The sequence below is a fragment of the Melopsittacus undulatus genome, unplaced genomic scaffold (genome assembly GCF_012275295.1).
Source record: "Melopsittacus undulatus isolate bMelUnd1 unplaced genomic scaffold, bMelUnd1.mat.Z mat_scaffold_56_arrow_ctg1, whole genome shotgun sequence".
NCBI lineage: Eukaryota > Metazoa > Chordata > Aves > Psittaciformes > Psittaculidae > Melopsittacus > Melopsittacus undulatus.
This window is the reverse complement of record NW_022994426.1, coordinates 245,373-270,117: the sequence shown is the minus strand read 5'-3', so window position 1 is coordinate 270,117 and position 24,745 is coordinate 245,373. Positions and strand designations below refer to the sequence as shown.

At 54.7% G+C, this 24,745-nt stretch overlaps 1 protein-coding gene across 1 annotated transcript in view; it reads left to right on the top strand.

Moving 5' to 3' along the window:
* Positions 1-24,745, top strand: part of LOC117438713 (hydrocephalus-inducing protein homolog) — a 40,352-nt gene that overhangs the window by 12,122 nt on the left and 3,485 nt on the right. The window contains 22 exon segments of the mRNA XM_034074155.1: positions 1,761-1,913; positions 3,357-3,595; positions 5,139-5,379; positions 7,457-7,600; positions 9,284-9,427; positions 10,218-10,531; positions 13,045-13,084; positions 13,763-13,972; positions 14,847-14,984; positions 15,817-15,994; positions 16,456-16,586; positions 17,314-17,447; positions 18,238-18,374; positions 19,224-19,351; positions 19,439-19,630; positions 20,023-20,172; positions 20,888-20,992; positions 21,386-21,496; positions 21,662-21,820; positions 22,390-22,670; positions 22,847-23,066; positions 23,811-24,023. Of these exon segments, the coding sequence (XP_033930046.1) occupies positions 1,761-1,913; positions 3,357-3,595; positions 5,139-5,379; positions 7,457-7,600; positions 9,284-9,427; positions 10,218-10,531; positions 13,045-13,084; positions 13,763-13,972; positions 14,847-14,984; positions 15,817-15,994; positions 16,456-16,586; positions 17,314-17,447; positions 18,238-18,374; positions 19,224-19,351; positions 19,439-19,630; positions 20,023-20,172; positions 20,888-20,992; positions 21,386-21,496; positions 21,662-21,820; positions 22,390-22,670; positions 22,847-23,066; positions 23,811-24,023 (3,762 nt within the window).

Below are 24,745 nucleotides of genomic sequence, written 5' to 3'. Positions count from 1 at the left end.
TGATATGTTGAAAGCACTTGCAGGGCTTTAAACTTTTCTTAAAGTGAACAAAAATGCTGCTACTAAATCCCCTGATGGCACCAAGTATCTCCACTCCAGCCTGTTGTGGATATGCGTGTAAAGAGTCAACAGGAAGGCCAGGCAGTGCTGGAGGTCTGAAGTTTGACCACAGTTGCTCTTAGGAGCAACTTCTATTTGTATAGAAGGAATATTTCCCTTGAAGAGGAAAGTTTCTCCCCACTAGAATAACCAACCAGTTGTTTAACTGTGAGCTGCTTTTTAACTCCTGGTTTCTTGCACAGCTTTTACCCTTGGGCTAACAGTTTGTAGTTTCAAAGTTCACCTTAACTTAATCTTTTTGATGTGGAGGTGAACATGTCAATGTTTTGCCCAAAGGGTGAGCAATTCAGCTGGAGGATGGTGGCTGTCCCATATATTGCAGAAAGCAAGATATTACAGCATCTCCGACTGGTTTGGGTTGGAAGGGACCTCAAAGCTCCTCCAGTTCAAACCCCCTGCCACAGTCAGGGACACCTTCCACTAAACCTGGTAGCTCCAAGCCACATCAAAGCTGGCCTTGAACAGTGCCAGGGATGGGGCAGCCACAGCTCCTCTGGGCAGCCTGTGCCAGCCACAGCTCCTCTGGGCATTCTGTGCCAACCACAGCTCCTCTGGGCAATCTGTGCCAGCCATAGCTCCTCTGGGCAGCCTGTGCCAGCCACAGCTCCTCTGGGCAGCCTGTGCCAGCCATAGCTCCTCTGGGCAGCCTGTGCCAGCCACAGCTCCTCTGGGCAATCTGTGCCAGCCATAGCTCCTCTGGGCAGCCTGTGCCAGAGCCTCACCACCCCTCACAGGGAAGAACTTCTTTCCAGGATCCCATCTTGATGACCCCCACTGTCAATTTAGACCCATTCTTCCTTGTTCTGTCCCCACAGGCTCTTACCCAAAGACCCTCTCCAGGTTTCTTGTTGGCCCCTTTAGGCCCTGGAAGCTGCTTTAAGGTCTCTCCAAAACCTTCCCTTCTTCAGGCTCTCCAAGCCTGCTTAAGGCTTGGGGTGTTTGGAGTTGGAGAAATCCAGCCAGACTGGATAAGTTTTCCTTGGTTTTAGTGATGTGAGAGGGGGGTTTAGCAAAAGGATCCACATTCCTCCTCCTCTGGTTTGTGCCCCTCCTGCAGGAACAAACTGTTTGGTCTCAGGCTGTCAACAGAAAAAATACTGCTTGAATGATGCAATGAATAATTAATGTCTCAATGCAATAAAGAACTAATAGCAGGAATGCACACAAGCACAAATGAGAGGCAACTAACTTTCATGATCTCTACTGTGAAGAGCTTTGCTTCCAACCTGTGCTGGTTTCCCCAGGAGAGGCTTCGGGAAGGGTGAAGAAGTTCCTGTGCAGTGTGGCCGTGCAGCCACAGCAGTGAGGGAGGGTGATTTATGGCAAGACAGAGCATTAGAAGGAGCAGGTGTAGGCACAGGGTGGAGGAAGGAGAGGTGACAGCAACGAGGAGGTGTGAAAAGCATGCATGGGAGATGGGGGTTCTGTATCCCCTCATAATGGGATCTTGTGACTTTCAGATCTGCAGGGACCACTCCAGGTGCCACCTTTGCTCCAGCGTTCCTGTTTCAGCCTCACAACCCTGACAGCTTCAAACAGTCAGAATTCCCTCAGCCTACGAGCACCCTTAGAGCTGTGCAGTCATTCTAAACTTTCCCTGTTGTTTTTTTCTCTTTCCTTCCTGCTGCCTCCTGGAGCAGAAAATCCATTTCTTGAGCACTGGAGAAGGACCAGTTGTCCACGTGCAGCCAAGCCAGATCAATTTTGGCAGCATCCAAGTTCTACAAGATGCTTCCCGAACCCTCCACCTCTCCAATCAGTCTGTCATCCCCGCATCCTTCTCAGCAAAGATGGTAAGTGTCGCTGGGGCTGTTTTCCAGTGCACGTGACTGGCCCATAGCAGCCTGTGACTGGATTATTTATTTCTGTGCAACATTTCCATATGACTGAGAACCAAACATGTCCTGTTGTGCTGTGCCTATTGACAACTGAATGCCAGAGGGTTAGAAGTCTTCAAGAGAGCTGTGCTTCTAGAAGCAAGCTGAGAGCTTTTCCCAAAGGAAAAGCAGGGGGAGTTTGGTCATTAAATGTTGTGCTTGGCAGCAGCTGGCCAAGCCGTACCCGTGTCCTGGAGAACCGCGATGTGCAGAGTGGTGTCCGTGGTCTCCCCAGCCTGGCAGGGAGGGCAGATGTGATCATGGAGGGGTGAGCTGTGGACAGGGAACACAAATGGAGACAAGCTCTGCCCCTTGATTCTGTAAAACTTCCCGTTGATGGTGCTCAGGGCAGAGGCTAACCCACTGTGGTCCCCATGCTTGTGCTGAGGAGATGCTGATGCTGAGGAGCCAGGAGGAGGCCGGTTGGTGGTGGGAGCATGTAGCCAGGCTCAGGCTCTGATGTCCGCCTCCTGCAGGGCTCGGGGTGCTTTTGGGCTGTTTCCTGCCATGGCTGTTTGTGTGGATAAGGAGCAGCTTTGAAATGAAGAAGGGAGGGTCCCCCCACTGGGAATGCTGAACCACCCGGAACAAGGCTCTGCACCCAGCTGGTGCAGGACGGGGTTTATTTCCCCTTCATGAGCAGCCCTACGAGGACAGTGGGTCAGCCTGACAAAGTGGGAATGCTGTTGTTAGAGCACTCAAGGATAAGCAAGCAGCTGAGATGCTATCAGAGGCTGGGTATTTATCTTGAAAGTGGGGGGATTTTGTAGCATGGCTCCAGGAGGTTTCTTGTCTCTGAGACACAGGCTGGATTGGGGCAGGTAGAAGCTGACCTAGAAACCCAAGAGAATGTGTCTTAGCAGAGCCCTGTGGCCCTGGCAGGTCTCCTGTTCAGCACTGCACTGTGCTGCCCCTTGGAACCAGAGCAGATGCTGACTGAAAGAATGAGGACAGGATGCAAATCCTCCTCCCCTGACATGGGCTGTTGGCCTGGCCGGGCCCAGCAGGGCTGTGTTGGGTCACCCCAGGGAGTTGAAGGTCTGGCTCCGTCGAGACCCCCATCCTCATTCCTCAGGACTAGTTTCTGGGGTACAATTTTCTACCCGGCTTGTTGCCAAGCTTTGATAGATGAGCTTTGTCAGGGAGCAGACTGGCAGATTCACCTCTGGAGCAGAGCTCTGAGGGCTCCTTTCCAAGGGAGCTGCCCTGTGTCAGCATGAACCAGAGAAGTTGTACATGAATGTCAGTGGGATCTTCACACCCACTGGCTTGGTGTGAACGTGTTGTCTGGGCAGCCCTTGGCTGGTGGCAGCCAGGTCCGTGGTTTCCATCCTAAATGAGTGTTTGGTTGTCTTCCAGGCTGCTGAAAACTCGCGCTGGAGTATTGGACCCAGTCAAGGAGTGATCCCTGCCAAGGCCGAGGTGTCTGTGGCTGTCACTGCAAACTTGGATGACACGGAGCAATTCAAGGATGAGGTGGTGCTGTTCATTGAGAACAGTCGTGCCTGCGTCATCCCCGTCCAGGCTGTTGGCGTTGGCAGCACGATTGTCATTGACAAACCCTTTGGGCCGGAGCTCAACCTGGGAGCCTGCTTCAGGTAGGGAATCTCTGGGCTGCCACTTCCCCATGGGCTCAGCAAGGAGGAGTTCTGCTGCAGTCCCTCAAACTTCTTCAGTGCTCAAGGTCCTGACTCGGCTTCCCTGAAGCCACAGGGATCCCTTTAGAAACATTTTATGGCCATTTGAAAGTCGTTAGGTACTCTGAAAAGCCACCAAGCTGGAGAGCAGCAGCTAAATTGTTGCTGAATTGTCTTTAGTCATCATGCATTTATTTCCTCACTTTATCAAACAAAGATTTGGAGGAAAAGAGCAGGTCCTGGAAGCCTGCAGCTGGGAAATGCTGCCTTCCAAGTATAACCATGTATCTCTTTGCAGTGATATGGCTTGCTTTCCCGTTCCCTCCGGAGTATCATCTGAGAGCAGCAGCAAGCCTGGGCAGCAGCTCGTTAGGTGCTTCTCGAGTGAATGAATGGTGCTGGTTTATTTCCCCTCTGTGCGGGAGCCCTGGAGGAGCAGCAGAATTTCTTTGCCCTGTGTCACCCCCAGTTGGCTCCTCTGCCCCACTCCATGCCCGGCTGCTCTTTATTAGACGTGGCGGCTCTTTCCTGGTTTCTCCTGCCTGCTTCCCGAGGCAAGGGCAAGCGAGGGTGGATGCAGGAGCAGCTCTGGAAGGGGGAGGAAGTGTGGAGATCTGCTGAGGTGGAGTGGGATAAATGAAGAGTCTTAATTGAAATTGCTGAGCTGGAAGGAGAGGATTCGGTGGTACCAACGTGTGTGTCTGAAACCAGGCATGTTCTTAAAGCCAGGAGGAAAAAAGTGCTGTTTGCCTTGGTTGGAGACCTCCTCAGACAAGAAGAACAGTCTTCTTGGGGTGCCTCTTCCTTTCTGTGGCTGCCAAGAGGGGCCGTGCTGCTCTGATACCTGTATTCTTGGGGTAGAAAGAGCAGGTTAATCCTCCCTTAAGTACTTGGGATAGATTTGGAGAGGTAAAATATGCACCCAGGAGCCATCCACGTAAGCAGGGACATTGCAGGGAGGTTGGTGCTTGTCCAGAGTTTCCTGTGCTCAGTGCAGCCACAAGCCACAAGCTGGCTGCAGAGTGGAGGGGACAGTGTCCATGGGGTTCATGTCGTTGTCTTCTGTCCCCTTTTTGTGTCTTTGCCTGCGGGCTCAGTTTGGAGCTGTTGCCGTTGCTGTCGGCTGCAGAGCTGCCACCAAAGGGTGGTACACTGGGGGCAATGAGGGTTGGATGCTTCCTAAGAGACACCTCAGAGGCATGAACAGCAGCTCCCAAGGGGAAGGTGGAATGGCAGCCAGGCTGTTCCTCCACCCACTTGCATCTGGGGCAGGCTCTTTATGATGCTCCTCCTTGCTGGGTGCAAGCAGAGCAGGTGCTGGATGGTGACAAACCCAGGGGCAGGCAAGGTCTGGCTTTTGGTGAAGCTTTGCGCTCAGTCAGGCTTCTTGGAGGTGGTTTTGTTGCCGAGTGTGCAGTGAGGTCGTGCCCTCAGGATGCTGAAGCTGGGTGACCACTGGCAAATAGCAGCTCCCTGCCATTTTGTGTCTCTGCTCCTCCTCTAGCGTGGATCCCTGCTGTTACCGCTTCAAGATGACAAACAGAGGACGACGTGCCCATCTGCTCTATTGGACCACAGAAGGTGGCACCGCACTTGAGCAGCATGAGCATCTCCCTGCCATCAGTAACACCAAGGACAAGGTTTCCTCCTGCAGCCCCGTGTTTAAGCTGCAGCCGCTGAGGACGGAGCTGATGCCTGGCCAGACAGCAGAGATGCTGCTGGAAGGCTCCTGCAGCACCCCCCAGGTGAGTACCACATTGGGGCATTTCTGCAGTCCCTTGACATTTGCCTGAGCAAAGGGGCAAGTGCTTCTGAGAACCTGGTTTCCTGCCATAAGTTTCCGTGGCAGCACCAGTTGCTTTCTGTGCTCGCCACCATCGGTTGCTGAGGCTTTTTGAGTTCCATGGCTACCATAAAGCCAACTTGCTGGTAGCAAAACATGGCCTGAAGGCACTGTCGCCCCAAGCTCTGTCCAGCCTGGCCTTGAACACTGTCAGGGATGGAGCATTCACCACTGCTTTGGCAACCTGTGCCAGTGCCTCACCGTCCTCACAGTAAAGAACCTCTTCCTTGTCTCCAACCTGAACTTCCCCTGTTTGAGTTTAAATCCATTACCCCTTGCCCTGTTGCTGCAGTCCCTGCAGAAGAGTCCATGTCCAGCATCCTTGTAGGCCCCCTTCAGATAGCGGAAGGCTGCTCCAAGGTCTCCACGCAGTTTCTCTTCTCCAGGCTGCACAGCCCCAGTTTTCTCAGGTAGACTGGGAGCCCAGGCAGAAAGTAACTAGAGCAATGGCAAGTTGTGTGTGTGGGGAAGCAGCGAGTGAAACAAAGCACCCAGGAAGGTAGGGAGTGTCTGGGAGCAGCATTGATTTTCCTCTGTAGGCAAACATGGGCCAGGAGCTTGTCTGGCACGGAGAGCGGGACGAGAGAAATGAACCCAGTGTGCCAGCTGGAATGATCTGAATGATGCCCGTCCACATGGGAAACTGTTCCAGGGCTCAGTAGAACTGACAGCTTGACTTGTGTCAGTATTTCCATCACGGGTCGCCCGGTCCCTCAGCCAGCCCCAGTGTCCCAAGGGCAGGCAGGTCTTGCAGCAGCCTTGGGTGGCAGCTCAGAGGGGCAGATTTCAGCAGGGTCACTGAGTGTTCTCCTCCCTGGACCCTTGTTTCTGAGGGAAATGCAGCTGTGCAGAGGAGCTGCCATCTGCCCCTGGTGTGGCTTCCCTGGCTCCAGGAGCACTGGGCACAAGTGTTTAAGTGAATGGGGAATAAATGTGCATTAAGCTCCTGCTGCTACTAGAGTCTGAGAGGTGTTTTAAAGGATTGCCTCAGTGGTAGCTTGAGGAGGACTTGATTTCTCAGCTGGTTGCCTCTGATGGGACTGTCCCTGTGCAGTCCTGAGCCCATAAGGCTTTGCTGAAGAGGGAAGAAAGTACCGGCAAGGAAATGATCAGGCCACTGGTGAGGGAGTCTTGCCTAGAAAGCCAAATGGGCATCTGTGAGCTCAGCTGTGGCTACCCGGCTCCTGCAGTCCAAGCCAAGACCCTGGGATTGGGTTTTCCACCTTCCCTGGGTCTTGAGAACTTCATACCCTTGAGGTTGGTTAGAAGCCGAAGAGCCTGCGTTGTACTTGCAGCACAGGTGATTCTGAAGTCTGTAGGCTCTGTGGAGGAGTTGTGTTGTGGTGTATCAGAGGGAAGAGAGAGGAATAAAGGGAGGAATGTGGGGAAGTGAAACCGTGAGGAACCAGGAGAAGTCTTGGATGTAAGAGCATCCAGCTTAAGTAGAGGGTTTCCGTGCCAAGTGGAAGGCATCTCTTTCCTGGGGAGGTTTGGTTTAAAGCCAGCCCTAGGAGGACACAGTACATGCTAGGAAGGCAGGCTGGCTGTTTGGGGTTTTCCCTCAGATCCTTTCCACTAAACTTGCAAGGGAGGATTTGCTGGCATTGATCTTTCTATCAGCTGTTTCCCTTCATACAGGCTGGTTTGGTTTTTTTTAATGAGTTCCCACAGCTTTCGGTAAGCATTTTGCTTGGCAGTGGGACAAACCAAAGCAATAATCATTTGGGGCAGGGATTGTTCTGGCAGCTGCAGGCAGCACAAGACTCCTGAGGGCCTTTTGGGGCGGCCGAGTTGTAACATGAGGGACGTGTGAGCACAGAACAAAGAGGATGCAGCATATAAAGAAGAGAGGGCTCCTGAGGAGAGCGATGGCTGTAACCTCCTGCAGGAATGGGGTCTGTGGGTGGGTGGCTCACAAACACAGTGTGTTTTCTGGACTCCCTGATAAGACCCCTGTGTGCCGTGTGACTCGCATGCAGGTGGTGAAGGAGAAGCTGCTGTGTCACACCATGGTGGGCAAGGAGGGAGTGAAGAATCTGATCATGCAGGTGGACGTCACGTGCGAGTTCATTGCTCCTGCTCTGCAAATATCCACCAGAGAAATGACTTTCCGGGTGGAGAAGGTGAGTCTCTGGCTTGCATCCTGGCACTGACTGGTGTGGCTGGGGTGTGCCTGTGTCCAAAGGAGGAAGTTCAAGAGCTTCTCCAAGTCCACGGAGCTTTAGCTCTGGATTTGAGCCAGGCCAAGCTTTTGTCATGCATGCCGAGATCATTATTTCCCCCCTGTGGGGCTGGGGACAGTGTCCGCAGCTCTGTTGTGCCCTTCTTGATGTGGAGACAGAATTGAGCTGCTGAGCCAAGGGCACGGGCTGAAGATGTGGGAGCCGTGAGAGCAGCATGGGCTTTGGAAGAGCCAGCTCGTGTGCTGGGGCTGCAGGTGGGGAGCACATCCCTCCTCACCCTCCCTGAGGTGGTGGTGAAAGGAGTGAGGATGCTGCTAGAGATGAGGCTGTTCTCTAGCTTGAGCCAGGTAAAACTGAGATTACAGCTGCTCTGCCGAGGGGGAGCATGGCCCCTTCTAGAGAGACACCAGTGTCTGTACTCAGGGGTTTGAGGATCTTCCGAGGTGTGGTGATGTCTGAGCAGCGATGGTGTAGGGAAGCTGAGAAAACCTGCGATTCCTGTCAACTCCTCAAGCTGATGAGGGAAAACTGGAATCTCTTGTGCCTCTTTTCCTTCCCTGCTGTCGGTATGGATGGTGCCTCTTTGCCTTTCCCAAGCCTCACCTTCTTTGAAGGACCCACGGGTGCCCTTCAGCTGCAGTGATGAGAGCACCAGTGCAAAGTGTGTGCCCTTTAGTCTCTGGATCCCGACTCCTGCATCATCTTTCCCCCTCGTGCGAGGTGTCTGTAAAAGAGCCGATAGGTTGTGATTTAGTTTCTGTGGCTTCAGGTCTCTCCTCTGGTTCCCAGGCTTCCAGAGAGGCACAAATGCTGTGAGCAGGCAGTTCACATCTAATCGGAAGTTTTCAGCTCCCCCTGTTGTCTGCCTGTGGTCTGCTTGATGCCACATGCTCCCGTGTATTGAGTGCTATGACAGTGCAGGAGTTGGATGTCAATACATCAGAATTAATTTCCCGAAGACTGTCTAGTTTAGATAAACTGTGCAGGAAGGCCAGAGCAATGCATGGACAGGAGGAAAAGGCTTAGGCTGAGCTTAGCTTTGAGACTGCACCATCTTGTCACTGGAGCAGGGGCAGCAGGTTGAGGCCAGCCTGTTGAGGTTTGGAGCTGTCTGCATGTGCCCGTGAATGTTCAAAGCTGACCTCGGGCTGCTGCAGGCTCTCTGCTGCAGGCCATATCCTGCTTGCTTGTTTCTTCTGAGCAGCATCACTGCCTTACGGGCCTGGCAGAGCTGATCAGGTGGTAAGGAACTACTGTATGTGAGTGGAAATGGCCTTGTGCCTTGTGCCTGTGTGTCTCTCTGCCCAGGAGAGGAGACACAAGTGGAGCCAGACTGGGTTCACTTTCTGGTTTGGATCTTGCTGAAGCAGCTGCCTCCTCTGGGGGCCTGCTCCCTCCTCTGTATGTGAGACTGTTTCCCTGTCCCCTGAGGGATGCTGTGGGTTCTAAACGTGAAAGTGTCTGATAGGGTGGGAGGACAAACTTTCCAGAGGGGTAGAAACCAATCAAAAGAGTCAATAGAGATGGATGCACTTTTGGGGTTGGAAAATTTGAAACGCATCTGAAGGGGAGGAGGTCCATGGCCACTTCAGGTTCATTTTCTCTTGTCTCCTGTTTCTGTAGCATCCCGGTGATGTCCTGACTCTTCAGTACAAGCCTCTGTCTTTAAAGAACATCTGCTCCCTGCCCCTCAGCGTGGTCCTCACCTTAGAGCAGCCCTTCTCCATCTGCACTGTGGACCAGCAGCCTCTGCCTGCAGATGCTCAGGTGAGCAGCCCTGGACCTTCTTGCTGCTGGGCTTTGAAGAGGGATGAATGTGGTGGTGTGTCTCTGTTGGGAGGTCCTCCAGCAGGGAAGTGTGTTCTGTAGAGTCTGCAGTAAACTGGCCCGAGGTAAATCAGATATAAAATGAGCTGCTGAAGGAAACAGAATGCCATCTGAATGGGGAAGAGACCTCCTGGCTTGAAGACAGGAGGAGGAGGGAGCAGGTAACTAGGTCTGGGCAAGCTGTAGGAAAGGTGTCTCCTGGACAGCATGCCAGCTCTCCAGCAGCCATCCTCAGGTAAGCTGGGGAACAGCTTGCTGGCTTTGAGGGCAGTCCTGCGTTTGGGAAGGCTGAGGTGGGCTTCTCCAGCTGCTGTCTGGCTCCTTCCCTGGTGTTTGCAGAAGGTGTTGGGCATGGGCTCTGTGAGGCATGTGTTGTTATAGGTCCAGCCACCGTTTGTGTGCCCTGCCAGTGATCAGCACCTGCATGGGTGAGGCTGCAAAGCCACTGCGCTTGTGCTGCAGGCTAGAGGAGTTCCTCCAGAGTCAGGGCGAAGGCCTGGATGCCAGAGTGCTGCTTTGGTCGTGTTTAGCACGTGGCTTCTGCGGATCCAGAATTCAGGAGGCCAATGTGGATTTGTCTTGTATTGGTGCAGAGCAGAGAACCGTGAGCCTCAGACAGCTTCAGACAAAAGTGTGGGGCTTGGTCAGACACTGTAAAGAAAATGAAGGATGAAGTGAGAAGCCCGTGTTGGGGTCACACATTGAACATTTTGTCTGCATCTCCTTGCAGCCCATGAAGCTGAAGACAGGGGAGGAACTTCAGCTCTGCATCGGATTTAACCCTGCTTATGAGGAGGATTTGCTTATCCGGGCAGCAGAGAAGGCTCTGAAGGTCAAGTTCCTGGAGCATCCTCATGAAGAGCAGGTGACCGTTCGGGGAGAAGTCTACTTCCCGAACCTTCAGATCCAGACCACGGCCCTGGACTTTGGCTGCATCTTGAATGACACCAAAGATGTGCGTTACATGGAGATGACCAACTGCAGCCCACTGGTTGTCCAGTACCACTGGTCATTCCTGAAGGACAGCCAGGTGAACCCAGTGAGGTATGTGCACCTCTCCCTCTCCTGGAAGCTCTTCTTCCTGATGTCCTGTTTGTGGTTTGCAAAGCCCGAGGCCGTTTGCCTGATCTGCCAAATTGTTTTCAACCTTCCCTTGAGGAAATCACACTTCTCTCAGATGTGCTGAGCCAAGGTGCTCAGGGAACAGGTGCTCTCCACCAGCTTGATGCTGGGAAGGAGACAGCATTCTCCAGCCAAGCTGGGACTGTAGGACACTGCTGTCCCTTTTCACATAGCCATAAGCTGGAGTCCTGCTTTATCTCTGCAGCTACAAAGCCATGCTTTGGCACTTGGACAAGCAGATGTAGAAGGTGACCTCTTCTCCTTCCCTGCTAACCCCATCTGTTGTCACCCTTGAAGTGAGTGTTCATCTGTTGAACTGTCCGTCACATTCACAGAAGAGCTGTTTAGAGTTTTAGAGAGGAATGGCAGGTTCTGCTGTGGCTTTAGGTCCAGCTGTAGATGCTGGAGGGAGCCCTTGTATGGACATCCCTGGGGAGGAGGACCATTCAGCAGTGGTCTGTGGTTTCCAAGCCCAAGAGCAATCCTGTAGTGGTGCTGAAGCACATCTAGAAGCACATTCCTAGTGCTCCTCCTGCTGTGGCTTCTCAACATAGTACAAAAGTCTGGTGTGGGCAGTTTGAAGGAGAGTAGCAAGTGGTTTTCCGTAATGCCCTAGGAAACCCAGCAAAGTTCACCATGGGGCATTGAAGTGCTGCTATTACAAACAAGAGAGCTGATCAAGAAGCTGATCAAGGTGTGAAGGGAATTGGGATCTGAGTCGGAGGAGGTGACCTCTTGGGAACTGGAGATGAGCTGTGGCTATTAGGAGGGCTCGGGGGAGAGGACCAGGGCACTGCGGTGTCCCATTGTCAGCTGTGTCTTACCAAGTAACACCAAGTCTTCACTGGGGCCCTTCTTGATGCACGGCACCTTCAAGAGCAGACCCTCAAATGCAGAGGCAAGTCTGAAAAAGCTGGAGGGAGGTGAGCAGGGCTGTCAGCTCTGCTGGGAGCCCCTTGTGCTCTCCTGTAACTTAGATCAGGCTTTAATTCCAAGCTAAAGGGAAAATCTAGTTTTGATTAAATAGATTTGCTAGAAATCTTTCTAGTTTAATAGATAATCTAGAGATGGATTTCGATGTGATAGAACAATGCATGTGTTTTCTAATAGCAGAGAAACAAGCACATGACAGCGAAGCCTGTGTGGACTTGCTTTCCTCTGCAGCCACTTGTTGGCCAGCGGCCTGTTTCTCTTTATTCTTAGTTTTGATTGGAAGCAGTTTAGGTGTTTGGACGTGTGAATGTGAATCAGTTTTCAGCTGTTCATTGCCCTGTCTCTGCTTGAATTGGCTTTGCTGGGCCTGAGCCTGCAGGTGCTTATTCTGTGGTGGGTGCTGAGTCGCTGCATTGTTGGCAGCGGAGGGTCCTGAGCACCTGGTCAGGACACAGCCTCTGTCCCACCCCTGCCCAGGGGCGTCCACCCCTCCAGAGGGTTTGCAGGGCCCCCTCCTGCTCCTTAGTGCTGTGGACGTGAGGAGAGCTCCTCTGCTGCTCTCACGGCCGTTAAGCAGTGTTGTGCCCTCTCCGGGGCGCTCGGCAAACACTGTGGGATGCTCTGTGCCGGAGCTGGAAATGAAGATGGTCTCCAAGGTGCTCCCACCTCAAAGTGCTCATTAGGAGCCTACAGAAGGGCAGCATGTCAGATGTTATTTCTGGTCCACACTAAGCACTGTTGGTATTCTAAATTGTCAGCTCTAACCCAGTCTGCCATGGAGGGAATCAACCATCAGGTCTCATGAAGGTGAGATCAAAGACTGGAACTTTCCCTGCCTCTAACCTTGCTGGAGCCGGTCATCAGAGACTCCCAGGATCAGTCACACACATTTCTTCTGGTCAGGAGAGAAAAATGCTGTTTCTCTGCCTCAACAAGACTTCGTGTGCTGCTTACATTGTTTTCCTTCTAATTGTCCAGCCCATTCTTTCCTCCTTGCTCTTTGGTCACTGCTGCTACCTGGGGCAGAATGATCATATGAGCAACACAATCCAACTGCTGCTGTGTGGTTGGACATACCCAGTGCACACCAGTGTGTGCCCCTTCTCTGACTTCTGAGCCATGAATCTCTCACGGTTACTGTTGTTGTAGACCTAGGTGGTTAGAGACAGAGTAACCCTAACCCTTACCCTTGGACCTCTGGGAGCTCAAAGCTGAGCTGAGCCTTTGCACCAAGGTGTTTTCTCCAGTGACAGAATGGATCTTGAGAATCACACAGCAGGAAGACAGCAGATCTGGAGACAAGCAGTTGCCAGCTGCCTGCACTGCTGCGATACCAGTGTCATCCCCCAGCTGTTGACCTGCTCCATCCCAGTTTTGGAGCTCATTACTGAGCTCACAGCACTGATAGCCCACCCAGGGGCCCCATCCTGTTGAGGAGCTGCTGTGCAGACTTCCCTGCCTGCCACTGCAAGGTCCCTGAGCAAGTTGTGTTCTTTTTGCAGGTTCATGGAGACAGAGCCCCTGGCCTTGGGTGTGGAGGAGGTAAGTGGGAATCTGCATCACTTGCACGTTTCCAGTGTAGCAAGCAGTTTACGTCCTCCCAGTCCCACTGGTGTCCTGGGTGCTGCTCCCAGAGTGGCCTCATGTCCTAACAAGCACATGGCTGGTCATTGGAGAGGCCACATGGGAGGTGTTCTAGGGCTCGTCAAGAGCACTCCTTGTGTGGCAGCTGTGGAGGACATTACCCATCTTGGTCCTCATCAAGTGGTGGGTAGGAAATTCCTGCAGCAGCGTTTGCTGCAGCATCTGCAGAGAGCAGGATGTGAATCAGAGACAGGGAAAAGCATCAGGAGTGCAAGGATCTGGGCTGGATCCTGCGCCCGGCTCCACGGGCTCTCAGCTCCCAGTCTTGTGTTCTTCTGAGGGCAGGAAAAGGTGTTTTTGAGGGCAAGTTCTGCAGCAGAGAGAATTTCTTGCTGCCAGGAGACACCACAAATGAATGTAGTGTATTAGCTACTGCATTAATTGGGCCTGTGGGAGAAGGTTTTCCCACGGTGTCTCCGTTGGTAAGAGGAATGGCTGCGGGGTGAGACGAGGATGATGTTGCCTGTGTTTGAGGAAGAGGCTCCTGCAGCCACGTCTGTCCTTTGGGCCAAGCCGAGGGTGCTGTTCTGCACCAGTTGCCTGCTCCACGTGTGGATCTGTCCCCCCTGCCTGCAGGTGTTCGCTCTCCTGCCGCTGCAGGGTGAGCTGCAGCCGGGCCAGAGCCAGCGCGTCACCTTCACCTTCTTGGGCCACGCCAACCGCGTCACCCAGGGCACGGCGCTGTGCAGGGTGGAGGGAGGCCCCAGCTACGAGGTGGCTCTGCGTGGGGAGGCCTCAGGCATCAGCTACCTCCTGGACACCACCGAGATCGACTGCGGGCTGCAGGTACCGCACGCTGCTCTTGTCAGAGCTCCTTGTCTCCAGCCATGACCGGTGGGCTGCTGCCCCCCCGGCTCGAGGGCTCTGCCCCCTTCCCAGCTGCTCTGCTGGCTCTGTGGCTCGGAAGTCCAGTGTTTGGGTGATAGCTCCAAGCTGGTGTTTAATGGCCATCTCCAGCCCAGGCCAAAGCTGGGAATCCCTCCTCTTGGAGGGAACTAACGCTGCCTCCTGGGGCAGGCAGGATCCCAGTGGTGATCTCCAGAGGGATGTGTCCCTCAGATGTCCATCCGCTGATGGGCTCCTAAAGCCAGAGGTGCAAGGAGATGCTCTCTTTCAATGCTCCTGATTCATTGGCCAAGGAGCAGCTGACTTGGGCTTCCAGTCACTGTAGCTGGATAGAATGTCCCAGAATAACCCTCACTGTATTTCTTTCCAGTTACAACCCCCACAGCTGTTTCCAGCTGTTGGCCGTGTGTGTGTTGCCCTGTTTGTCTCCCTTTTGGCTTGTATTTTGCCCACAAATACTAGTGTGCAGGAGCCTTTTCTCCTGAAATGCCTCAGTGCCTCCTCCTGTGTTTCAGCTCGCTGTTGGGTGACACCTTCAAGTGCAGAGGGCTTGTGTCCCCTACTTGGTTTCTTCCTGATCTTTCCATGGTTGTAATTGCACCTCTGCCACAAATACCTGTCCCTGTGTAGGGCTCAGAGGTACCCTGCTGTCAGCGGGTTGTCCAGGTTAACCCAGAGAGCCCAGTGCCCATCTCTCCTGTGCGCTCCCTGCTTCTGGGCTGTGTTCCTTTGCTTTCGACCCAATGGAAGAGGAATGAAACTGTGAGCAGCAGATGTGTGCCTGTAACTTCCTGCTCTTCTGTCCTCTCCTCAGGTGTTTAACAAAGTCACGGAAGCAGCAGTGACCCTGCAGAACAGTGGGAAGCTGGGATTTGCCTTTGTGGTGCTGAGCCCTGGCACAGGCACTGCAGCCAGCCCTCTGCCTGGCGTGCCCCTGGTCGTGCCCAGCACGGTGAGTAGCACAAGGGCTTCACCCGGCCTGTGTCAGGCTGCCCAGGAGAGAGTTTTGGGGGAAAATAGGGGGAATGAGCACACAACCCCCGTCCAAAACCAGGCAGGAGAGACGGGGCTGTGAGCGATTGCTGCAGAGGCAGAGGAGGTGCATCGAGCACAATCCTAATGGAGCCCCTGACATGGCCTTGGCCGCCTGCTGGCTCTGCTGTCCTACAGCAACCAGCAGTGGGAGGCACGATTGGTTGCGGGAGCTCTTTGGAGCTGAGTGCTGAGCTCTCTGGTTGTGCCATCACTGGAGCATCACTCCATCCCAGTTGTCATCCTGCCTGGGTGTCTTAGAGCTGGAGCAGTGTTCCTGCCTTGGTGCCCTTTTGCAATGGGAAGAGGAAGCAAAGGGCCAAGTGGCTTCCACCTTCCTCAGTGCTTGTCCGCCTGAGGGATGACACACTGATGTCCTCTCCTGCAAGCTGCTGCCAGGAGCTGCTGGCCCTGCTGGAAGCGCAGGCCCTTCGGTGCTCTTGCAGAGCAGCTGGTGAAAGAGCTTTGGTTTGTTGTGCCTTGGCTCTGGCTAGCAGAGGGTAAACCCTGTCAGCAGAAGAGCTGTGCTCATGCTGAGCAGAGGGCAGCCTTGCGAGGCCTCTGAAGGACATACTGCATCTTGGTGTAGGAGACTCGGGCGTTTGGGTACAAGAAAGCTGGAGGTGGTGATGTCTGATGTTTCCTTATGTATGAGAAGCTGTCTTGTTGTCTCAGCGTGTCTGTCGTGTGAGCCATCCCTCCACTGAGTCCTCTTTGGTACACTACCTCCCTCCATGTTCTGTGCCCCGCAGGGTTACGTTGAACCTGGCAAGCAGCAAGTGCTGAGAGTCTATTACCTGCCAGGAGTGCCTGGAGTCTTCTGCAGGGCTTTCCAGATCCAAGTGGGTCACCTGGAGCCAGAAAAAGTCTGCCTGAAAGGAGAAGGGACCTTTCCCAGGATCCACTTGGACCTGCCCAGGAACATCAAAGGTGAGCACTGCCTGTCTGCTTTCCCCCATGCCATATGCCCATAGGGCAGCTCATGGGCACCTGCGCCAGGCCTGGAGGTTTCAGGGCTGTCAGGCAAACTCAGCCCTCTGGTTGCTTCCTTGGTCTCTGGCAGACGAGCCCGTGTGGCTTTGCCGCAGGAACCATCCTGCACAGCTTGCCAGCGTATGGCAGAGGTCTGGGAAGATGAGGGCTGGGCAGAAAAGCACAGGGAAGCTGCAAGAGAGGCTGGCAGGGATTTTGACAGGGTTGGGTTTGCATCACGTTGTGGGGCTGAGATGCTCCTGTGTGGCGAGAAAGACGTCTGGGGGTGAGAAGCAGCAGGATCGCCTTTCCCTCCATTGCTGGAGCGGTTTGTGTCTGCGTGTTGGGGGAATGGGGCTTCCCGTCTTCCATGGGATTTGTGCTGCCCCACTGCTATTGGTGGTGTTCTGTGCTTTCAGGCAACACCAAATATGAGAAGATCCTCCAAAAGGCCCAAGAAAAGCTGGACAAAGGCAGCCAGAGAGACGAGGCCATTGCTCTGGGGGAGGCTGTGGCAGCCGAGCCCTGCATGGACGACTCGGGCACCGTGGTGAGTAGAGCTGCTGCCCTGTCCCACACGTGCCACCCTCCTGCGTGTCACTGGAGCCCCTGCGCCCCATGGCCCTGTGCCCAGGGCTCTGCTGGCACTGGGTGCCTCCCTGCACAGCCCTGGCCACAGACTGTGTCAGCTCAGCGTGCCCCATGGGCTGCCCACCTCTGGGAGTTGTCCCTCCTGGAGATGCACCAGCTCCTGACTACCCCAGGGAGATGCTAAGGGCTGTGCTCAAGCAGTTGGGTTTATGGTGCTCTGAAGGACATTCAGGTCAGTGCTGGGGGTTTTGTTGCTCACTGGCCAAGCCCTGCCAGCTTTACAGAGTGTAAAGCAGCAGCCTGAATGCACCCTGAGGCTGTGCTGTGTTCTGGATCTCCGAGAGGCTCCAGCTCTCTCATGGTTCCCTTTCCAGGAGAGCTTTTGCCCAAGCTGCTTTGGCACTAACTGGGGGCAGGGACATACTTGGAGCTTTGGAAGGTTTCTGGCTTGTCTGTCCATCTGTCCAGATCAGCTTTGATAACTGGGCAGGCAGAGACACTGGAGTTCATTTCTTTGGAGCTATGATACTGCCTGAGAGAGCAGGAAGTGTCCCAGACACTGAGCAGTGAGACAGAATGACTCCATCGCCTCTCTCAACAAGAGCAGGGTGGGATCCTCCACCTGAGAGAAGCTTGTGCCTTGGGAAGGACCTTTGCTAAGCAGCCCCTGTCTTTACTTTCCTCAGTGGGATGCTCAGCTGCAGATGCAGATGGAGGAGATGCTGATGGAGGAACATGCCGTGGAGCAGCAGAAAGCTCTCAGCTCCCGTCCCCCGGAGGACACTGCCTTTCAGCAGCGTGTCCATCGGAGGCTTCTCAAGTTAGTAGGGAGTCCTGTAGCCTGTGTGCAGGGGCCCCGAGGGTAACAGCCAGCAGTGCAGGCCTGCTCCTGAGACCTCCTTGTGTCTCAGAGCTGGGAACAGCTGCGGACTTCAGAAGGGGCCTGATGCTGAGAGCTATGATGTGTTCCCTGTGGGCAGCTTGGTGTCCTCGCTTGCACAGTGCTCCCCTGAGCTCTGGAGGTGCTCCCCTCCCCACAGTTGCTGGGTTCTGTTCTCAGAGCTGAGGGTGCAGACGAGCAAGCCCTTGCAGACAGCACAGGCACCACCCCTGCTGACCAGCTCTGAAAGGGGCATCTCAAAGCTGGTGTCTTTGTGCCAAGAAACAGACCCCCCTAAGCAGGAAGAGCAGGGAATGGTCCAGATCCCTTATGCTCTTTACCAAGTGGGATTGCCTGCCAAAAGACGTCTGCAAGGAAATGCTATGACAAGGTCCTGAAGCAGTTTCAGGCTTGGGCTGGACACCAGCTTAGCAGTTTGATTGAGATCAGTGGAAATGCAGTGGACTTCTCTGCAATGGCTTTTTGCAGCATAGGAACTGTGTCCAGTACCCACTTTAAAGTCACTCGAAGATCCCATTGGTGGCTGATAAATCCTAGGCCCTGCACTCCCCATGACTTAGCCAAGTGTTATTACTGGGTGCTCAGGCCTTGGGTTTCCTGGGCTTGGCTTGAGCTTTCAGAGCAGTGAATACAGAATTATCCACTCCATTTGGTTCTCCAGCCCACGCCATGCTGGGGTTGACAAGAGTGTCCTTACTCCTCCTTTCAGAGCTGAGCTGCCCGAATACATCCTGGACCTTGGCTATGTCGTTCCCGGTGACATCCACACACACACGGTGAAGATCACCAACACCGGGCACTTCCCTGCATCTTTCCGTGTCGATGGATATGTCCTGTATAACACAGGTAACCTGTGGTTGAGAGGCTTCATGGGGGCTTGAAGGAGCTACCTCTGACACATCAGCTGAAGCCATTGGACATGGGGAGATCTGAGTACTTCCTTGGACAGCTTTTTCCTCCTTAGTACCCCCGTGCTGGGTGCCCTGTTCAAGAGCCTGACTTCTGGCGAGCAGTGCCCAGAGACCTGCTCTGCCTGTGGCTGCCCTAGAAACTGATTGCAGGGGCCAGAAGGGCTGATCACCTTGATCGCCTCTCAGCATCTTCTGCTCTTGGCTCCCGTGAGCATCATCCCAGTTTCTTTGTGCACTCTGAGGGTTTATGTTGCAAACAGATGGACCCTCTGTGGTTCAGAAGTGCTTTGTTTAGAGTTCATAGTGCCAGAGCACTTCTGCTCAGCCTTTATTGACCGGCCTGTGGGATCCTCTGCTCTATGGAAACAGGCTTCCCAAAGAGGCCTTGAGGTAAGGCTGCAGCTCCACCACATGGTGACTGCTGTCTCTGCGGGGTGGCCAGTCAGCTCTTCTAAGCCGCTGTCCAGGGAACACCCCAGCATTTGGTATCTTAGGTGGCAATTCTCCTTTGGAGAGGTCTATGCATCCTTCCCTGAGACGCCTGATGAAGGAATTGCTGGAGTTCCTTAAGCAATGTGATTGCTTTTTACCATGCAACCCCTGGATTCTTGCTGTGAAAGTCCTTTTGCTTTGGGCAGTGCCAAAGGGAGAAGAGCAGCTTCTCTGGAGATGCAAAGGGGTCTTTCCCAGAGCTGCCAGCCAGGACACCCCTGTGGCCTTACCGTGCTTCTGAGCCATTTCCTGTTGCTTGTGTATCTCAGCTGCTTTATTTTGCTGTGTTCAGGCTTCAGCGTGTGCCTGGAGCGTGTGAAGCACCTGCCCTCCTGTGAGAGCAAGACATTTGAAGTGTGCTTCGACCCACAAAGTGCCAACGTGCCCCTGGGAAAAGTGGATGTGCTCCTGCCCATCAAGGTACTCCAGCTTCTGGGGCAGGCAGCAGGTTGGGCACAGCAGCGAGTATCGGGTAGGCTCTCAACTGGATGCTCTGTCCTTCTGTAGGTCAGAGGAGGCCCCACATTCCAGGTCCGCCTCCGTGCCATGGTGGCTGAGCCGTCCCTCTGCCTGTCCAGGGACAGGCTGGAGTTCTCCGCTGTCCAGTGTGGGCAGTGCCAGGAAGAAACCATCCAGCTCCACAACACGTTCCAGGTCCCCTGTAAATGGTCCATCAGCATGACTGATCCTGTTCAGGAGGTAAAGCACAGACAATGTGTAACACACAACCTCTCAATTGGTTTCTCTTTGCCTCTCTTGCCTTTTGTGCCCCTCTGGCTGCCTGAGCACTTGGGCTGCAGCTCGCTTGAGGAAGCTTTTGAGGGTACAGAGCAAGGCTGGTTCACCTGGGCCTGTTCACTAGCTGATGCTTCACTTCTCTGCCGTCTTCACCCATTCCTCCTCTGAGGACACTGCCTCCCCATCTGCCTGCCCTGCCAGCATGTTTGCCCTCCAGTTCTAGGCAGTGGTGGCCACGTCTGGGTGGGATGAAGGTGCTCCCTGCACCGTGCCAGCATCTCGGAGCACTGCAGGAACCGAGGGTCTGTCCTCACAGACCAAGGAGACCTCACGCCACTGGTTTCTGTGCGCAGGTGGACAAACATCTGCCAGGGAGCGAGCACCAGAAGCTGCTGGAGGAGATGAAGTCTGTGCCCTGTGGCTTTGAGGTGCTGCCCTCAGCTGGAAGCCTCGCTCCAGGACAGCAGTGCCACGTCCAAGTCCGTTTTTCACCCACGGAAGAGGTGAGATTGGTGGGTGTCACGCCAGGAGGTCTGGCAGGGCAGTGTGGTAAGGGGAGGCCAGCCCAGGGAGCGGGGGATGAGCTCTGCCTCCACGTGGAGCTTTCTGCGCCTCAGTTTCCCCTGCACGTTCCCAAGCAGTTCGGGAGTCAGCTTAAATGATGGAGCATTCCCAAAGGCAGTTTGCATGTGGCCACCGTGACTTGGAAACTGGTATCGTGTGACAGGATGGACACAAGTGCTTCCATGCCTGGGGACAGTCCCAGGGATCTCAATTGCTCATGGAGATTTCAGCGTCTTGTGTCTGGCTTTGACCAGAGGCAAGCACTGAGCAGAGAAGATGATCCTTATTTGTGTCCAGTGAGAGCTCAGGTGCCTCTTGCACACAGCTGATGTTTGCCTGGTGCTGCAGTGCCAGGACTGTGTCTGAGGAAGCAGACCTTTCTCATGAGCGTTGCGCTCCCCCATGCCCAGGTGAAAACCTCTGATAGCCCATTTTAGATCCACCTGGGAGCCAACTGTCCAGTTATGCTCCACAGCAGGACTTGCTGCAGTTCCTGAGAGCCATGCAGATGCTGTAGCCCCTGCTCTAAGTAAATACCTGTTTTGGGTTCAGCTTGGAGGTGCTGACAAGACCCCTGACCCTGGGCGATTGTTGACTTGGAGGTGCTGTCAGCTGGGGCTTCACGGAGGAGCTTTCTGTGCTGCTTCTTTGCAGAAGTGCTACCGGGGCGAGCTGCAGATCCAGATTTGCCAGAGCAGCCAACGCCTGCAGGTGCCGGTCTTGGGACGTGGTCTGGAGCCACGGCTGGAGTCCATCCCTGCAGAGCTGGAGCTGGGACCGCTGCTGCCCCAGAGCCATGGGGAAGAGGGGACAGTGGTGGTGAAGAAGCCCTGTGAGGTTTACTCAGTGCAGTTTGAGCAGCAGCACCTTGCTGAGGAGCAGGTGAGGGGGAAGGTCTGTGCACACTCCTGTAGATTCCCAGCACTCCAGCATGGCCAGGCTTGTGCAGGGAGACGGGGGCAGTGCGCAGGGCAAAGCCTGGTGGCCTTCCAGGGTTAGCCAGCTCTGCTGGCAGGCTGCAGAGGGACTTGGATAATCCCTGCCCCTCGGGGGAAGGAATGTGGGAGGGGATGGCTCGGCTGGGGAGCCTGCTCACATGGTGAAGGTCAAGAAACTCATCCTGCCTATGGTTTCTCTTCCCTCTGTGCACAGCCCCTACAGACACCAAAAGATGACAACAGCCCCAACAGCTTGTTGCTGCCGCCGTGTGCCGCAGGAGAGAAGCTAACTGCTGAGGCCCAAGGAACGGGCATAAAGATGAAGGTGAGATGAAAATTAAAGGCTAAAACTCCAGGTGGCAACCGGCATGGTTTTCTCATTTCCTCATCTCTTCCCCAGCCTCCCATGGTTTGGGTTTCTGCCACGAGAGTGGCAGAAGGGCTTTTCTCCTTCTTTGCTTTGGCTTGATATCAATCCCTACCGCCTCAGGTTGACGTTGTGGATCCACCAGGAAAGGTGGTGAAGCTGGGAAACGTCTGCATTGGACAGACGGTGAAGAAGATGGTCACCGTAGCCAACAAGAGTGCAGCCCCTCTCACCTTTAAGCTGAGGGTCACGTCCACCGTGCCAGAGTTGCAGGAAGCTGGGGTAAGGCCCGTTCCTTCTCTGCAGAGCACTTTGGTGTGCCTGCAGGGAGCGCTGAGCTGCTGTGGGTGGGAGCTAGTAGGTAATGACTCAGGTGTGGTCTGCCCTGGCTGCCTGTGCCTGCCCTGTCCTCCCTGCTGGCACTGCTCCGGCAGCAGATGCATGCAGTGTGAATGCTTCAGCTGAGCTTGGTGCCAGGACTCCCCAAGAGCCAGAAGTGAGAAGGCAGCACAATTCCTCTAGCCTGTTTTAGACACATCCATCAGGATGCAGCCATGTGTTCTAGATCTGGAAAGGTGAGGGAGGTGAATCTTGAAAGAGGGAGAGTTGCAGCTCTGTTGGAACGTATGTGAAAGCTTTAGAAGACAGAGTTGATCTCGGCGTGACCAGGTGGACACATGGTAGAAAACACCTTTGGTATTCCCTAGGAATGCCTAGGAGGGAATGAGTGGGACTGGGGCAGTGCTGGTGGGGACAGAAGAGGAATTGGAAGCCTCTTCCCTGAGTGTGGTGAGGGAGGCTCCACAGCTCGCTTGCCAGATGAAATAGTTTCCACTCATTTCTTCGGGTAGGTTCTGTGCTTGAAGCCCAGCAAGGATCTAAAGCTGAAGGGCAGAGGAGACACCTGCAAAGTGGAGGTGACCTTCTCCCCGAAGCGCCGCATGCAGCCGTTCAGCGGGGAAGTGCTGCTGGAGTGCCGCGGGCTGGTGCGCTCCCTCTGTGTGGTGCGGGGCTCCTGCCAGGGCAGCCTCGTGAGCCTGGACCAGGACCAGCTCAGCTTTGGAGCCGTGGTGCAGCAGAGCTACACGTGCCGGCGCGTCGTCATGCGGAACGCGGGCGACACGAGAGTCAGGTAAAGCAGTAGGTCCTGCCCAGCCTGAAGCCTTATTGCCAGGTGGCTCAGGGTCAGGCCTGAGATGTGGTGGGAAAGCCCACAAGAGACTTGGAGCCTCACACTGAGGCTTACACTGCCTTCACAGCTCCCCGTGGCTAATCCTTCTTTCCTGTCCTTGTGCTTTCCTCGGCAAGGTTTATGTGGGACGTGGAGAGCTTCAAGCCAGACTTTTCCATCAGCCCCACAAAGGGTTACATCAGCCCAGGGATGGATGTGCCCTTGGTTGTGACCTTCCGCCCCTCGAAGCTGAGCCAGGCTGTCCAGTACGAGGGGCTGCGGTGCTTCATCCAGGGCAGTGAGGCGCTGCGGCTTACGCTGGCAGGATCCTGTGTGGAGGCCCCTGGCCCCAAAGAGGTAACGCAGCAGGGACAGGATGGGCCCCTGGACCCCAGCATCTGCACCACATCTCTCCCAGGGCAGGAACTGAAGGACACTTGTGAGCACAGACTCGCTGGTGCTGGTGTATCCCAGAGAGAAACTGCTGGGCAGGATTGCCAGAATTCCTGAGCCCTGTCATTGCCTTTCTCCCCTGTTCAAGGTGCTGCTCCTCCAGTGAGCAGCTCAGCTGTCCTGGCTCTGCACTGCAGCACCTGTGCCATGGGAACACCCTGCTGGGCTCTTCTGAGACCCTCCTCACAGAGCCACCCCACTGTATCCCAGCACTGCACCTGCAGCCACACTTCTCCCCCCTGCTGGGCCAGGGGAGGGCATTCAGCAGTAGGAAGGGGCAAGACATCTGCATCCAGTCCCTGGGATGGGGCAGCCTGGGAGCTGTTGGCTCTTGCTCCCAGAGAGAGCGTGGAGCTCCTCTTCCTCCTGCCCACGAAGGAAGGGGCTGTGTGGCTGCAGATCTTGTCCTTGCACAGGAGTTTCCTTTCAGGACTCCCCGTTTCACCCAGCATGCGAAAGGCTTGTTCTGCTCCCTTCTTCAAGAGCAACCAGCTTGATTTACTCCAAAAGCTATGGCCAAAGCGTAATTTTTGCATGTGACAAGGAAAAGCTGCTCCCTGTGCTCCAGGTCCTGGTGCAGAGCCAGCATGAGAAGAGTGGGAAGGGTTGTGGGTACGACCCAGCAGCCTCTGTGCTCCTCTGTTACAGACCCTGACTTTCAGCTGCCATGTGCGTGAGAGGCAGAGCCAGACCATCCTCCTGTCCAACCCGAGCAGCGAGGCCTGGACCCTGCAGCCCATCATTGAGGGGAAATACTGGAAAGGGCCTGAATTTATCCATCTGGAGGCCAGGCAAAAAGAAAAGGTCTACCAGGTCACCTACAGACCCCTAACCATGAGCTCTGAGAACAAGAAGCACCAGGTACGTGAGCTGTGCCAGCGTGTGCTGACCCTCATGGCATGACCCTTGTAGCTCACCCTGCTTTGGGCAGGAGGTTGGCTGAGATGACCTTCAGAGGTCCTGTCCAAGCTGAAGGTGTCCTGTGCCCTCTGTTGGAAGCTGGGTTTTGTGGTGGCTGGGGGCCAGGCACGGGCAAAGGGCAGATGGGAACTCGGGCCTGACACCAAACGTGTTGGAGCAGCTGACCTAAAGAGCCAGGCTTTCTGAAGGCCAAGAAATGAAGTTTGTTCTGCGCAGCTCCTGGTGGCTGCTTGTGGCAGCCCAGGGGGCTCAGAGACCCCCACGCTCAGCGCACGGCTGCACAGGCTCTCCGAGCCCTGGGCACAACCACTTGTGCCTGTCCTTGTGCAGCTTGCAGGGAGCAAGAAGGGCAAAGCTGCCCTGCAGTTTCTCAGTGCCCTCCTGGCCGTGAACAGGCAAGTGGGAAACGAGAGAGATCTCTTGACAGTCATGCAGGAGCTGTGGGAGGAGCCCTTCCTGCAGGTCTCAGGCTGGGCACATGGGGGTGACTGGCCCCTCTGCAATGTTTTCTGTGCCATAAGGGGTCAGTTCAGAAGGGCTCTGGGGTGCTGGAGCTGCTGGGTCCTTGTCCCGCTCCAGCTGACCTTACAGTAGGCCAGAAATGAGGTCAGAGATTTCTGGTCTCCATCTCCAGGGTGCTCAGCAGATCTGTGCCCTTAGGG